Below are 17502 nucleotides of genomic sequence, written 5' to 3'. Positions count from 1 at the left end.
GGACTCACGCTTGCAGCGTCCGCGGTGCAGCAGCGTGACGTTGTCGCCCTTGCAGGCGGCCTGCTCGAGCAGGCAGAGCGTGTGGTAGGTGTTGTTGTCGGAGCCGCAGACGGAGCCTCCGCCCTGCGCCCGGCTGCGCTCGCACTGCCGCAGCTGCGCCTCGCACCGCTCCACCACCAGCTGAGACTCCTGCAACACGACGCAATGCCGTCCCATCATACTGATGGCAATCTAGAAGGGCTGTCGATATGCACTTATGAGCCAAAGCATTATGACCACCTGCTTAATAGTTTGTCCTTTTTTTTGGAAAGAAATACACTACTGGCCATTAAAATTGCTACACGAAGAAGAAATGCAGATGATAAACGGGTATTAATTGGACAAATATATTATACTAGAACCGACATGTGATTACATTTTTATGCAATTTGGGTGCATAGATCCTGAGATATCAGTACCCAGAACCACCACCTCTGGCCGTACTAAAGGCCTTGATACGCCTGGACATTACGTCAAACAGAGCTTGGATGGCGTGTACAGCTACACCTGCCCGTGCAGCTTCAACACGATACCACAGTTCATCAAGAGTAGTGACTGGCGTATTGTGACGAGCCACTTGCTCGGCCTCCATTGACCGTACGTTTTTAATTGGTGAGAGATCTGGAGAATGTGCTGGCCAGGGCAGCAGTCCAACATTTTCTGTATCCAGAAAGGCCCGTACAGGACCTGCAACATGCGGTCGTGCATTATCCTGCTGAAATGTAGGGTTTCGCAGCGATCGAATGAAGGGTAGAGCCACGGGTCGTAACACATCTGAAATGTTACGTGCACTCTTCAGAGTGCCGTCAATGCGAACAAGAGGTGACCGAGACGTGTAACCAATGGCACTCCATACCATCACGCCGGGTGATAGGCCAGTATGGCGATGACGAATACACGCTTCCAATGTGCGTTCACCGCGATGTCACCAAACACGGATGCGACCATCATGATGCTGTAAACAGAACCTGGATTCATCCGAAAAAATGACGTTTTGACATTCGTGCACCCGGTTCGCCGTTGAGTACACCATCACAGGCGCTCCTGTCTGTGATGCAGCGTCAAGGGTAACCGCAGCCATGGTCTCTGAGCTGATAGTCCATGCTGCTGCAAGCGTCGTCGAGCTGTTTTTGCACATGGTTGTTGTCTTGCAAACGTCCCCATCTGTTGACTCACGGATCGAGACGTGGCTGCACGGATCCGTTACAGCCATGCGGATAAGATGCCTATCATCTCGACTGATAGTGATACGAGGCCGTTGGTATCCAGCACGGCGTTCCGTATTACCCTTCTGAATCCACCGATTCCATATTGTGCTAACAGTCATTCGATCTCGACCAACACGAGCAGCAGTGTCGCGATACGATAAACTGCAATCGCGATAGGCTACAATCCGTCCTTTATCAAAGTCGGAAACGTGATGGTACGCATTTCTCTCCTTACAAGAGGCATCACAACAACGTTTCACCACGCAACGCTGGTCAACTGCTGCTTGTGTAGGAGAAATCGGTTGGAAACTTTGCTCATGTCAGCTCGTTGTAGGTGTCGCCATCGGCGCGAACCTTGTGTGAATACTCTGAAAAGCTAATCATTAGCATATCACAGCATCTTCTTCCAGTCGGTTAAATTTCGCGTCTGTAGCACGTCATCTTCGTGGTGTAGCAATTTTAATGGCCAATAGTGTACATCACGAATTCTGCGTATCAGGGATCCGACATTTTGTTGGTAGGTTTTTGGAGGTACGTGGCATTATATGTCTACGCACAGGTCACGTAATTACCGTAAATAACGGGCCGCTGGTTTGCGTATGCGGTAATGGCGCCCGATAGCGACCCAGATGGATTCCACATGATTTACATCAGGCGAAACTGGTCGCCGAGACATCAACGTGAGTTCACTAGAATGCTCCTCAAACCAATGAAGCCACTTTTGGCTTCTAGACTCGAAGAATTATACTGCTGAAAGATGACACTGCCGTCGGGAAAAACATCAAGCATGAAGGGATGCGGGTGGTTCGCAGCTGCCAGTGTGTCTTCGATTACAAAACAGGTACCATGCAAGCGCAGGAGAATGTCTCCCATAGCATAATACTCGTACTGCTCCCACCAGTGTGTCCTTGGCGCGGTGCACGTTTCGGGCCACGGTTCACCTCGATGATGGCGGAAAAGCATGCAAAGTTCAGAAGAACGCGAAATCCCGAAGATTGGCTAAAATTTACTGACGCGCGAAATTCAATGCGCGATGCCTTTAATAGGTTCCACAACGAAATATTGTCTCGAAATTTGGTAGAAAATCCGAAGAAATTCTGGTCGTATGTAAAGTACACAAGCGGCAAGACGCAGTCAATACCTTCGCTGCGCAGTGCCGATGGTACTGTTACCGACGACTGCGCTGCTAAAGCGGAGTTATTGAACGCAGTTTTCCGAAATTCCTTCACCAGGGAAGACGAATGGAATATTCCAGAATTTGAAACACGAACAGCTGCTAGCATGAGTTTCCTAGTAGTAGATACCTTAGGGGTTGCGAAGCAACTCAAATCGCTTGATACGGGCAAGTCTTCAGGTCCAGATTGTATACCGATTAGGTTCCTTTCAGATTACGCTCATACAATAGCTCCCTACTTAGCAATCATATACAACCGCTCGCTCACCGATAGATCTGTACCTACAGATTGGAAAATGCGCAGGTCGCACCAGTGTTTAAGAAGGGTAGTAGGAGTAATCCATCGAACTGCAGACCTATATCATTGACGTCGGTTTGCAGTAGGTTTAGGAGCATATACTGTATTCAAACATTATGAATCACCTCGAAGGGAACGATCTATTGATACGTAATCAGCATGGTTTCAGAAAACATCGTTCTTGTGCAACGCAGCTAGCTCTTTATTCGCACGACGTAATGGTCGCTATCGACAGGGGATCTCAGGTTGATTCCGTGTTTCTGGATTTCCGGAAGGGTTTTGACACCGTTTCTCACAAGCAACTTCTAATCAAGCTGCGGGCCTGTGGGGTATCGTCTCAGTTGTGCGACTGGATTCGTGATTTCCTGTCAGGAAGGTCGCAGTTCGTAGTAATAGACTGCAAATCATCGAGTAAAACTGAAGTGATATCAGGTGTTCCCCAGGGAAGCGTCCTGGGACCTCTGCTGTTGACCGCTACGGTCGCAGGTTCGAATCCTGCCTCGGGCATGGATGTGTGTGATGTCCTTAGGTTAGTTAGGTTTAACTAGTTCTAAGTTCTAGGGGACTAATGACCTGAGAAGTTGAGTCCCATAGTGCTCAGAGCCATTTGAACCAACCTCTGCTGTTACTTATCTATATAAATGACCTGGGTGACAATCTGAGCAGTTCTCTTACGTTGTTCGCGATGATGCTGTAATTTACCGTCTAGTAAGGTCATTCGAAGACCAGTATCAGTTGCAAAGCGATTTAGAAAAGATTGTTGTATGGTGTGGCCGGTGGCAGTTGACGCTATATAACGAAAAGTGTGAGGTGATCCACATGACTTCCAAAAGAAATCCGTTGGAATTCGATTACTCGATAAATAGTACAATTCTCAAGGCTGTCAATTCAACTAAGTGCCTGGGTGTAAAAATTACGAACAACTTCAGTTGGAAAGACCACATAGATAATATTGTGGGGAAGGTGAGCCAAAGGTTGCGTTTCATTGGCAGGACACTTAGAAGATGCAATAAGTCCACTAAAGAGACAGCTTACACTACACTCGTTCGTTCTCTGTTAGAATATTGCTGCGCGGTGTGGGATCCTTACCAGGTGGGATTGACGGAGGACATTGAAAGGGTGCAAAAAAGGGCAGCTCATTTTGTATTATCGCGTAATAGGGGGGAGAGTGTAGCAGATATGATACGCGAGTTGGGATGGAAGTCATTACAGCAAAGACGTTTTTCGTCGCGGCGAGATCTATTTACTAATTTTCAGTCACCAACTTTCTCTTCCGAATGCGAAAATATTTTGTTGAGCCCAACCTACATAGGTAGAAATGATCATCAAAATAAAATAAGAGAAATCAGAGCTCGAACAGAAAGGTTTAGGTGTTCGTTTTTCCCGCGCGCTGTTCGGGAGTGGAATGGTAGGGAGATAGTATGATTGTGGTTCGATGAACCCTCTGCCAGGCACTTAAATGTGAATTGCAGAGTAATCATGTAGATGTAGAGACGACCAATGTTCACGTGCCCACTGCAATCGTAGTTGATGTCGTAGAGTCAACATGTGAACACATAGGGGTGGTCTGCTGCGCAACTCCATTTTCGACAATGTACGATGAATGGTGTGCTCCGAAACACTTGCGCGTACACCAGAATTGTTCTTTTCCGGCAGAGATACCACAAATCACCATCTATCCTCCTTTACAGAGCAGACAACGCTCCGCACCCCACGCTTTAAGAAGAGTCCTGAACTTGCAACCGTTTAGCGCCAATGCTAGTTTCATCTTCATCTGTCTCTTTCCGGAGGTGCTCAGGACAGTAGCACGGGAGCATTCAACCAGCTTTGTCGCTGATACTCGTTCACAGGCTCTGCGTAATAGCAAACTGCCCTTTGTCAAAGTCGCTTATATCAAGGTGGAGCGCCGGAACAAAAACCGATTAATCCGCATTTGCTGTTAATACAGCAAGTAACAAATAGTGATCTCTAAATGGCTCCACAAGCTATGAAAAGAAGAAACACACCATGAAACACTTGATGTCGTGTTGTGCTGAAAATTATTTTGTGACAGCATGTATTATTACTCCCGTATCTCCCCCCTACAGCTCAAACACGCGAATACAGCAAAAGTGGATATATCGGGTTTTGTTCCGGCGCTCCTCAATTCATTTCCCCATTTTCAACCCATATCTCTGTTTACATTCTTTTGTTACTGCGTCACGTGCCCGCAACGCCATCAAGCGGCATCCTTCTAGCCGAGCAGTGGCCATAATATTTCGGCTTATCAGTGTATAAAACAAACTAAAAATACAAACAAAATCTATTCGTATTCTGAGCATTCTGCTGTACACCCCAGTACTAATTTGGCAACGTTATACACAAAGTTCTTCTGTGTTGATCGCATTTCATTTGTTCCAATCAAGCGTTTCAGCAGATTACCATCAACATGTCAATAACATACATAATAATACTACGTATAACTTACGTAATAAATACTATGTATTAGGTCAAGTAATACATAACTGTACTGAGTAAGTGCGTACTTAGTATACTGAGTGTATTCGATCAGGTACTGTTTGACTTAATACGTTGCACTGATTCTTTGAGTTACTGATCCGACGCTCTGAGGATTTTCGGGAAAGGACCCAAATAGGACTGGATTCTTGAGGTTTTCTTTTCAACAACATTCACCGTTCGATAAATATAAAAACTTGTCTTACATAAGTAACAAGTGCCAGGAGCTAACAAGAGCAACTGATTAATTAGAAAATTAAAGGGCGCTCTAAATGGATCCAGATCCATCAACAAGGAAAAAATTTAAAGCCACACAATATTATTCTACAAAGCTAACAAGAAACAAGATAAAGAATCTTCTAAGAATGACGCAACATGTTTCCAAAGAGGTTAAAATAGATAGTATAATACGAAATTACTGCCATTATCAGGGCACTAACACGAAAAGCAATTACTTCCACAATTTCTTAAGTATTCAGTATCACTTCAGGCAATAAATCTAAAAAAAAAAAAAAAAAAAAAAAAAAAAAAAAAAAACGAGTACTTATTTAGGGAAAATTCAAAGGGACTCTAGGAATAATTAACTGGCGTAAAATTGCCAAGAAGAGAAATAATTATAAAAACATTCAACATTAAAAATTTGCTTTTAAAGAAATTGACAATTGGAACCACTTCTTTCGTTGGTACAGTATAACAGGAAACAGATCAAAATCTCATAAGATTCGAAATATAACTATTAGATCAAATCTCAAAACAAGGTAGCCAAAAGCGTACACAGTAATTTTTGACAATAAGCTTAAATTGTCTACGATATCGGCACAGTGAGAGAGGCAGGCTCTATGTACTGACTGTCTAAGGCGCTGCAGTCATGGGCTGTGAGGCTGATCCTGGCGGAGGTTCGAGTCCTCCCTCGGGCATGTGTGTTTGTCCTTCGGATAATTTAGGTTAAGTAGTGTGTAAGCTTAGGGACTGATGACCTTAGCAGTTAAGTCCCATAAGATTTCACACACTTTTTTTTTCTTGTACTGACTGAAAACCAATTGCCACCGCTGAACACACCGCTTAGCATTTCCGACGTGTATGTTGCCTGTGCGGAAACCAGGAAGCTGGTGGAACCGACTGAACGCTTCGAAGGGACCCGAGCTTGCTCCCGCGAGTGGAAGAGCCCAGCCGAACTTAAAACCCTATATATAAAAGATTATGTCCTGACTGATTAACTAACTAACTAACCCATCATCGCCCAGCCCAAACCGCTAAGGATAGAAACTTGAAATTTGGGGAAGGTGTGGATCTTATACTGTAGGCGTCGTTCAAGATGGGATTTTTCGAATAAGCGGGCGAAATAGGCGATGAACGTTTTTTTTTGAAAAATGTCGCTATTGAGGCAGTTTTGAAGCCGGGCCTACGAAAATTGACGTTTGGTTTCTCGGTCAGAAATAAAGAAATACGTGTTTCAGTGTTTTTGGAAATTTAACGCAGACGGGATGAAATAGTGGGTGAAAGCTTTTCTTGAAAATATATCATTATTAAAGCATTTTTAAAACTACATCTATGAACGTTGGTATTTGACTCCTCGGTTACAAATTAAAAAAAAAGTGTGTTTCGGTATTTACGGAAACTGAACCCCAAAGGGAGTGAAATAGTGGATGAGATTTTTTATGAAAATATTTTATTGTGAAAGTATTTTAAAGCTAAATCTGTGAAAATTTAAGTTTAACTTCTCAGTTAGAAATAAAGAAAACGTGTTTCATTGTTTTTAGAAATTCAATGCCTGGGCGGTAAAACGGAGGATGAAAGTTTTTATGGAAATATTTCATTGTGCAAGCATTTTTGAAGCTACATCTATGAAAATTTGTATTTCTATTTTGGAAATTCAACACCTAAGGGGGTGAAATAGTGGTGAAACGTTTAATGAGAATATTTCATTGCCAAAGAATTTCCAAAGTTATATCTTTGAAAACTGGTGTTTGGTTTCTCGGTTAGAGATGAAAAAAAGTGTGTTTCGCTTTTTGTGGATATTCAGTACCTAAGGGGGTCGCCCATGCCCAACCGCTAAGCCTACAAACTTGAAGTTTGGAGAGGGTGTGGATCTTATGCAATGTTGTTGTTGTTGTGGTCTTCAGTCCTGAGACTGGTTTGATGCAGCTCTCCATGCTACTCTATCCTATGCAAGCTTCTTCATCTCCCAGTGCCTACTGCAACCTACATCCTTCTGAATCTGCTTAGTGTATTCATCTCTTGGTCTCCCCCTACGATTTTTACCCTCCACGCTGCCCTCCAATACTAAATTGGTGATCCCTTGATGCCTCAGAACATGTCCTACCAACCGATCCCTTCTTCTGGTCAAGTTGTGCCACAAACTCCTCTTCTCCCCAATCCTACTCAGTACCTCCTCATTAGTTATGTGATCTACCCATCTAATTTTCAGCATTCTTCTGTAGCACCACATTTCGAAAGCTTCTATTCTCTTCTTGTCCAAACTATTTACCGTCCATGTTTCACTTCCATACATGGCTACACTCCATACAAATACTTTCAGAAATGACTTCCTGACACTTAAATCTATACTCGATGTTAACAAATTTCTCTTCAGAAACGCTTTCCTTGCCATTGCCAGTCTACATTTTATATCCTCTCTACTTCGTCTTGTACAATAGAAATCGTTAAAGAAGGGATTGTGAAAATTCCTCTCCCAAGGGGGTGAAGTAGGGGATGAAAACCTTTTTCAAAGTATGTCGCTATTAAGGGAATCTGACGCTAGCACTACGAAAACTGTTATTTGCTTACTCAGTTTGAAAACAAAATATACGGGTTTAAGCACTTTTGGAAATTCAACCACTAAGAGGGCAAAATAATGGGTGAAGCTTTTTTTGGAAAATAAATAATTACTAAAGAACTACAAAATGCTTTTTAAGGCTACATCTATGGCAATTGGTACTTCGCGGTTAGAAATAAAATACGCATTTCAGTGTTTCTGGAAATACAGCCCCTAAGGGAGTGCAACAAGGCATTAAAATTTTTAGTAAATATTTCGTTGCATTAAAAAGATTTTAAAGCTAAATTTATGAAAATTGGTATCTCACTTCTCCGTTAGATATAAACAAATACTTGTTAGGGGTTCAAAGTTGCTTTGGAAGTTGCAAATCCTGGACCAGAATCGCTTTTTGGTCAGAAGTATATTCGGAAAAGACCATTCTTATATGGCTTTAGTTAGTAGGAAAAGCTTAGAAGATGTTGCAGTTTGTGAACAACATGAAAATTCGATTAAATAAAAACAAAAAATCTCTGCAGGCCTTACGCAAGCGAAGCAGCGGGCACTAAGTTAGGACAAATATGACTGGCACACCTCAGATACTGAAAATCTTATTACGAGTAGGTAAGATACGAATACCAGATCTTCACATTACCCAAACAGAGCGGAAAAACATGGCGCTGAACCACAGCCTTGGTTCAATACTATTAAGTAAGTCTTCGTGCTTAATATTTACATTTTAGACTGACAAAGTCGTAAATTATTGGCCGAAATGCAAGGACGTATCCAATACAGTTACCTTGGTAGCAAGTGCTGACCAACAGAGATAAGATAACGAGACCCTTAGGCGACATAACAAGTATAAATAAATACAACGGAAATTCTATTACAATAAAAGCGTTAAGTCAACTTCTTTAAATGGAATACGACAAACAACTCAGGGGCCTGAAGGGCGTCCTGCACTGATTAGTATTCAGTAAAATTTAGAAAGCAAGAGAAGTAAAAAAAACTACTAGCTTACAGTTTGCGGCTCTCCCACCAGCAGACAGATAAATTACGCGCCCGGGACATCAGCCAGCACAACCGCACGGTGACATAGGACACACCTTAGGCGTAGACAACACTGAAGCACCAGCTTTGACTCCACACGGAACCGTTGTGCACAGCGACTGTATGTTATTATAAGGAAGGATTGGAACACAGCAATCATTCGCAATCCCATTAGTTTCTTTTATTATTCTTGCACACCACAGAAATTTGTGGCTTATGACGTGCTGCTCTACTGTTGTACCCCATTGTTTTTAACTTCCTAAACACATTGCGTTAGGTGGATTGCTGGTAGTACTTTGGAACCCACGAGTGATTAATACCGATGACTTCATGCGATTTTTTACAACCAGCCTCCACAGCGCTCTATGGTCCTTGTCCGTGGGTACATGAGGCCTGCCTGCTCTTGGTTTGGCATGGGTCTTTTCCGTTCGTTTTTCCTTCACAATAACATTATCAACAGACGACTTGGGCAGCTTTAAAAATGTTGAAATATCCAAGATGGATTTGTTCTTCCAGCGGCATCCACTGACTCTTCCACGTGCGAAGCCAATGAGCTCTCCTGTCCGAACCGTTGCACGGTTACTGTTTTTCTCCAGACATCACAATACTCCCCGCCTCCTTTTATACTGGTGGTTGCGCCTCTCGTGACATTCAACTGTCAATCTCGCATTACATATGGGTGTGCGTATGCTTTTGATCAGGTAGCGTATCTTGTGTGACTAGCAATACTGGAAGAACACTATGGCCCAGAAATGACTTAAGTGACAACCTATGAGGTTCGGTAACCATGGAACACCTGCGAAACCGCAATGGGACTTGGACCCGGCTCCCCCCTAACGCAAGTGCAGTATGTTACCCGCTCCCATCTCGTTCTGTTCTCGGCGCATCTCAGTGTTATGTTCTGACCACATTACTATCTTCCATATGATCGGCAAGGACACTAGAATACATGTTAAAACCCGTTCTCACGAAATTATTGTGTATAGTTTCCAAAACATAAAGCAAGGACGCCATTTGTCTTAGTTAGTATTTTTCGGCCGATCATTGCAGCAATGCGTAACTTTTATCTGATCTAGGGACATCCTTAAATTTACGTAACTTGCGACACGGTATTAGCTACTGGCGTATTAACAGTTCGTCTGTAAAAGAGAAAGCACCAAGAGTCTTGCAGTTTGTCGTATTTCAATTTATTGCAACATCGGATCACTGAACTGTGCCAAAAATTGGTGTCAGATTTTGCCTTCGTAAGTCGAAGTAAACGAGCAGCATGGAAAAGAATCTAGTCGGAACGCTATTCATCTTTGTAGAGAATGTCCAACGTTATTTGGCAGTCATACATAGACATTTCCATCACAAAAGAATTGGCAAGATGCGAGTAGGACTCGTATTATTAATTATAATTATTAATATAATTAAATATAATTATTAATTATGTATATAGACAGTTCATCCATACTGAGAATTGAGAATATCGACACTTTTTGTGTGTTATCGTTCTTGATACTGGCAAGATATCGGTTCCCAGGAATTCCAGGGCTTTCAAGAATGCTTTAATTTTAAGTTTGAAGTCGGATAACAAATGACAAAAGACATATTTTTGTGTGTGATACAATTGCAAATTAACAATTTCTGATTTTTTTCCTTTACTTGTACTGTACAACCTTGCTTCTTGCCAAATGTCATGATTCTGGGTCAACGGGAAGTACCTAATACGTTTTGATGAGTCAGTTTATGTGACAAATGGCCGTATCTTTTGACTGCACTGACTTAGAAGCTTAATATTATTACAAACAATCCTGTTGGAGGAGCATCCGCAACTGAGCATTATAGCATAGGCTGAAAATACCGCTTCAGTTGTAAATTACTTTATTTTCACACGACCGGTTTCGGACTGTTATAAGCCCATCCTCAGGTGTCATACTGGAAATAGCAAAAGACGGGAGATAATTTTTACACGCCGCAAAACACAAAGACAAAAAACAAATTTTTTCTAAAATGTTTAAATTTTTTTTTAAAAATAGCTAGGTGCTGTAAAACCTACGTCAATGTGCAAGTGGAAAATGACCATAGACCTTAGTACGTGACATACAGTTCAACTTGATACGTCTAAAGTTCCTGAGAAAACGGGGTTTCAGGGGACAGACATACAGCCGGATAACAAATGAAATTTTTTTTTCATGTGACGTAATTACATATCAACAATTTCTGATTTTTTTTCCGTTTCTTGTACTGTGAAGCCTAGCTTCTTGCCAGATTTCATGATTCTAGGCCAAAGAGAGGAACTTACAGGTTTTGATGAGTGAGTTCGTATCAAAACATGTGACATAAATGGCTATATCTTTTGACTGCATTCACTTAGAAGTTTCATTTTTTTGCATCACCAACAGAATATAGACTTTACAATCTGGTACAAATTTCACATTGATACGTTTGCCCTTCCTTGAGAAAAGTGTTTTTAAATCAGTCAGACAGACAACAAAGTGGCCCTACCGGGCTCCGTTTGTACCGACTGAGGTACGGAATCCTAAAAACCAACTAGTCAGACGTATTCACTTGTAATGCTGTTCACTGCCTCTCGCAATAGCTTAGAGCCTCGCGCTAACACATTATTTGTTGTATACGACGCGGTAAATCTATTTTGAGTGTCTTCTTTTAATTTTATACTTTTTAATGTTTTCAAATTTTCTTATTTTGAAACATGCTGTGCTCCGTTCCTTGACAAAACAACTTACGTTCTAAAAATGCGATGAAAAGGGAAGTCTAATATTAGCTGATACGTGACATTACTAACACGTTTCATACACAGGAATGGAACGCACTGTGCGTAGCGGGGCAACGTTGGTCTTACTCTGATCTGCGGTTACTGCCCGCTGAGTTCCCAAACTGTCATCGTTGCTCGCTTTTACTACCCGATGTATTTATTGCGGACAGGAATCCTGTTCGCAGAGCACGCAGAGTATTTTTGGACCGCGTTCTGTAATATTCCGTCACCAGCCACGCGAACTCAGAGAGCTTTCCCACTAGAATGGAGGATGCAGTGCACAGACGGATGTGGTGCTACCAACCTGGTAGTAGACTAATTTCTTTACCACTGCGACTCCCAGAAAGGACAGCCCAAATTAATCCAAATTGGGAGACGTGTGGGACAGGAAACCAGCCATGCAGAGAAATGGTGTGCAACAGCGACTTCGGTTGAGTAGCCAAGAACGTAAGAATCTCTGCCAAATAAAATGGAAACGTGAAGCAAATGCCAAGTTAACTCGTCGATTCAAACGGTGTAATATCAGCCTGTTCTAACGATACAGAATTCTCCGATATGGATATGATGGGTTAGATGTTTGAATCCTTTGGAGAATCGGAAGATGGGTACAGTGTAAAATGCAGATGTAGTGAACGAGGATAAAATGGTACGGCAAAAGGCTCAGATTACTTGTACATTATAGCAGGCTTCCAGGAGAAGCTAAATTGATGTGGAAGGACCTGCAGAAAGAACAAATTGTAGGACTAGGAAAAAAAAAAAAAAAAAAAAAAAAAAAAAAAAAAAAAAAAAAAAAAAAGGTTCAAATGGCTCTGAGCACTATGGGACTTAACATCTATGGTCATCAGTCCCCTAGAACTTAGAACTACTTAAACCTAACTAACCTAAGGACATCACACACATCCATGCCCGAGGCAGGATTCGAACCTGCGACCGTAGCAGTCGCGCGGCTCCGGACTGAGCGCCTAGAACCGCTAGACCACCGCAGCCGGCAGGGCTAGGCAGAGATTGGAACATGTAAAACAGAATGTTGCATAGCGTTACTAATGGTATAAATCATTACATTGCTCTGGGCAGTATAAAAACTAGCCGTATAAAGGGATACATTTTTTTTTTTTCTAATGCGTCGTGATTTCCTATGGTATACCCAACTCAGAGGAACTGCTGGGTTGGTTCTTTCTAATGGACCGAGATTCTCACTGCACCTTTCCTTGCCCATTTTAATACTTTAAAAAAATATATATTTTTTACTGAGCGCTTATCAATAATATTAATACGATCATTACTATTTCTGTTAGTGTTATTTTGTTGAGTACCGTTTCCATTCTTGCGTTTTACAATTGGGGCACTGAGAACCACAAGGGCCCAAGCACAAACACAAAGTTTTGTGAAAAATAGATGTTTGTCAGAATCAAATTTGTAGGCAAACCACTAGTCGCAAAGGTTTGACTTGTTTTTCACTCGAGTATAATATTTCCTATAAAAAATATGTACCCACTACACGCAATGAAATTTTGATTAATATTTATTATTATTATTATTATTATTATTATTATTATTATTATTAATGTTAATCCACTAAATTTTCATATATAGGCTACAGCAGTAGCTATTTTATAATGCATTTTAGCTTCAGCTGTTAATCTGTGACATTAGTCACGTATGTCTGTTTGACGTAAGATGTGACTGTCAGTGTTCTAAGACAAATGGTTTATACAATTTCACTGGATAATTTCGATATTGTTGAGCTTCGAAGGAATATGGGATGGTTTTAACTAATCTGTTGCACCCTACATCGTGGATGATAGTTAATAACCGAAACCGGTAGATGACTAATGATACAAATGAACAGCTGATGGTTAAAATGCGTTTTATAAAATACCTTAAGGTTGTTGAACCTCACCTTATGAAAACATTACAAATATGGCAAAAGTGCCTTTTGTACTATTGTGTGGTTTGTAGTTAAAGTGAAACTCGAATCAGAACATAAAGAACAGGTACTTAAAGTTCCACAAATACACAATTACGACCTCTCCTAACACTTCATGGCCCTCGTATCATCGTTTGCGTTAAGCACATTCTCTTGTTTGAGGTTCAGATAAAACTACATGAAATCTAGTAGTTCTGTTAAGCCAATGTATTTCAAGTTTTGTTAAGTCTTTGTGTTTCGAGGTTGATATTTGCCTCCCATCTACGTATTTGGGCACCAGATTTTGCAAGTTATCTACAAACTGTGGGGAAAAAACAAATTTTGGTCTACCTCGATGTCACTTGAAGAAAATGGTGGCCTCCCACGACTCCAGTGAGAATATATTACTGTAAACATCAGTTCATGGCAACCTGTTGAAAACATCGATGTAAAGTTTCTGAAATGTGCATTGTCACCACGAAAATGAACGTTTGGCTTGGTAGTGTGATCAGTAACACTTTTAAGGGCTCCTACATCCTCAGTATCCACGTTACAGACTGTAATAATGAAACCATGGAACATGAGGTTACGGTGGGGCAGCTCGTCAATAACTTCCAGCTCTTGTGAAGAAACGGGTGTGAGTGTAACCAGTGAGCACTCCTACAGCAAAGAAAATTTCTCCTAAGGTCCCATACTGAAGTGAATGTCAGAAGTCTGAACGTGGAAGCAAAGCTACAAAGTATGAAAAGGGAAATGCTAAGACTCAGTGGGAGTCGGTGAAGCGAAAAGGAAAGAAGACAACGATTTCTGGGAAGATGAGTTGGTTTGGGTTTTTGGGGGAAGAGACCAAATAGCGGGGTCATCGGTCTCATCGGATTAGGGAAAGGCGGGGAAGGAAGTCGGCCGTGCCCTTTCAGAGGGAACCAACATGGTATTTGCCTGGAGCGATTTAGGGAATCACGGAAAACCTAAACCAGGATGGCCGGAGGCGGGATTGAACCATCGTCCTCCCGAATGCGAGTCCAGTGTGCTAACCACTGCGCCACCCGGCTCGGTGTGGGCAGATGACTGTAGGGTAATATCAACAATGGAAGAAAATGGTATAAAGGGAGTACGGTTCGTCACGTATAGGAAGGTAGGGCAGAGTGTGAGTTACTGCGAACAGTGGAGTGATAGGACGGTTATCATCAGAAACGACAGCAAGCCAACACCGACAATGATAGTTCAAATATACATGCCGACGTCGCAAGCTGAAGATGAAGACATAGACAAAATATATCAGGATACTGAAAGGGTAATTCAGTACGTAAAGGGCGATCCAATAATCATGGGGTATTGGAATATAGCTGTAGGGGAAGGACTAGAAGAAAGGGTTACGGTAGAATATGGGCTTGATACTAGGAATGAGATAAGAGAAATATTAACGGAGTTCCACAATAACTTTCAGCTAGTAATAGCGAGTACTCTGTTCAAGAATCACAAGAGGAAGAGGGATACTTGGAAAAGACTGGGGGATAAGGGCAGATTTTAATTATATTACATGATGGTCAGGCAGAGATTCCAAAATCGGATACTAGGTTGTAAGGCGTAACCAGGAGGAGATATAGCTTCAGATCACAATTTAGTAGTGATGACGAGTAGGCTGAAGTTTAAGAGACTAGTGAGGGAGGATAAATGCGAAAAGAAGTGGAATACTGAAGCACTAAGGAATGAAGAGATACGCCTCAAGTTCGCTGAGGCTACAGATACTGCGATAAGAAATATCTCAGCAGGTGGTTCAGTTGAAGAGAAATGGGCATCTCTAAAAAGGGCGGTCACAGAAGTTGGAAAGAAAACCGTCGGTATAAAGAAGGTAACTGCGAAGAAATCATGGCTAACAGAAGAAATACTTCAGTTGATAGATGAAAAAAAAAGAAGTAAAAAACTGTTCAAGGAAATTCAGGAATCCAGAAGTACATGTCACTTAGGAATGAAATAAATAAGAAGTGCAGGGAAGCTAAGGCGGAATGGCTGAGTGAAAAATGTGGAGAAATCGAAAACGAATCGATTGTTACTAGGACTGACTCAGCATACAGGAAAGTCAAAACAACCTTCGCTGAAACTATAAGCAAAGGTGGTAACATGAAGAGTCCAATGGAAATACCACTGCTATATACAGAGGATACAGGGGATAGGTGGAAAGAATAGATCCAAAGTCTCTACGATTGGGAGGACTTCTGAGATGATTATAGAAGAAGAAACAGGAGTCGATATAAAACAGATAAGGGATCCAGTATTAGAATCAGAATTTAAAAGAGCTCTGGAATACTTAAAGTCAAATGAGGCATAAGGGACAGATAATATTCCATGAGAATTTATAAAATCATTGGGGGAAGTGGCAACAAAACGACTATTCACGTTGGTGTGCAGACTGTATGAGTCTGGCAACAATCTGACTTTCGGAAAAATCTCATCCACACAATTCCAAAAATTGCAAGAGCCGGCAAGTACGACAACTGTCGCACAATCAATTTAACAGCTCATGCATCCAAGTTGCTGACAAGAATAGTACACAGAAGAATGAAAAATAGAGCTGAGGATTTCTTATATGACTATTAGGTAGGCTTTAGGAAAGACAATTCTGACGTCGCGGTTGGTATAATGGAAGCGAGACTAAAGAAAAATCCAAGGCGTGTTCATAGCATTAGCCCATCTGGAAAAAGCGTTCGATAACGTAAAACGTTGTAAAACGTTCGAAATTCTGAGAAAACTATGGTTAAGCTACAGGGAAAGACGATGATATACAATATACACAAGAGCCAAGAGAGAATAATAAGAGTGAAAGATGAAGCCACTTTTACAAGGCCACAAGCCATGATTTTAAATAATTTTGTTAAAATCTTGCATAGCTGTGAATTATTTAAGAATAACCATTTCAAAAGGTTGAGTAGTTTATTAAGAACTTCTAGGCGTAAGAAGTTAAAGTTACATCAACTTTCGTTTTGTATAAGTCTATAAATAGTCGAGATTATAGTGTCTCGCTCTCATTGTTCTCATTTTGTCATTTCTTCTCAGCACATCTTGTCTCATGTTTGCAATTGTTGAAATATGTAGTGTGAAAGTATCCAAACTTTAATTTCAGAAGTACCTTCCATCTTATTTGAAAGTAATTATCTTTGTAAAAGGGAAAAGTTTTGTTATTAAAATGAACTCATAATAATTTTTTTAAGTGAATGCAGGAAAGTCAGATAGGGAGTTGCGTGGATAGGAATTAATTCAAAATTGAAACTGTAAGAACTTTTATTATTTTCGATCGCTACATTACACAACGCAGCGATCCTCATTTTTTCATCAAATCGAACGAAAGTTAAGACAGGCACAGGATCTTTGACAGCCAGCATTAATGAACGTTGACTTTATAATAAATCGCAAAAATAACTTTTGGCGTGAATTTAATTCACTTGCAAGAGTGTAAAATGAATTTGGGCAGGTTAAAAAAAATGGCTCTAGGCACTATGGGACTTAACATACGAGGTCATCAGTCCACTAGACTTAGAACTACTTAAACCTAAAGACATCACACACATCCATGCCCGAGGCAGGATTCGAACCTGCGACCGTAGCGGTCGCACGGTCCCAGACTGTAGCGCCTAGAACCGCTCGGCCACCCCGGCTGGCTTAACTGAAGCTATGGTGCTTTTATGGGGAATAGTAAGAACACATAAGGGAACGATGGTATCTTATAGGTTGATCGATCTGGGATCACGGGAAAAAATTAACTGATTTAGACGATACAGAGGTAAAAAATTTTCCAATGTCAGTAAACAGAAAATTTGGTA

The 17502-nt window shown here is 41.3% G+C and overlaps 1 protein-coding gene and 1 non-coding gene across 4 annotated transcripts in view; both read right to left on the bottom strand.

Moving 5' to 3' along the window:
- Positions 1–17502, bottom strand: part of LOC126259995 (SPARC-related modular calcium-binding protein 2) — an 860600-nt gene that overhangs the window by 290663 nt on the left and 552435 nt on the right. For all 3 annotated transcript variants that reach the window (XM_049957136.1, XM_049957139.1, XM_049957137.1), the window contains exon 2: positions 9–189. In XM_049957136.1, the coding sequence (XP_049813093.1) occupies positions 9–189 (181 nt within the window). The remainder of the gene's footprint in view (positions 1–8; positions 190–17502) is intronic.
- On the bottom strand, positions 14664–14736 carry Trnaa-cgc (transfer RNA alanine (anticodon CGC)). The gene has a single exon. It is a non-coding gene; the product is annotated as a tRNA-Ala (tRNA).

This window comes from Schistocerca nitens, chromosome 5 (genome assembly GCF_023898315.1).
Source record: "Schistocerca nitens isolate TAMUIC-IGC-003100 chromosome 5, iqSchNite1.1, whole genome shotgun sequence".
In the NCBI taxonomy this organism is placed as follows: domain Eukaryota; kingdom Metazoa; phylum Arthropoda; class Insecta; order Orthoptera; family Acrididae; genus Schistocerca; species Schistocerca nitens.
This window is presented reverse-complemented; position numbering and strand designations above follow the sequence as displayed.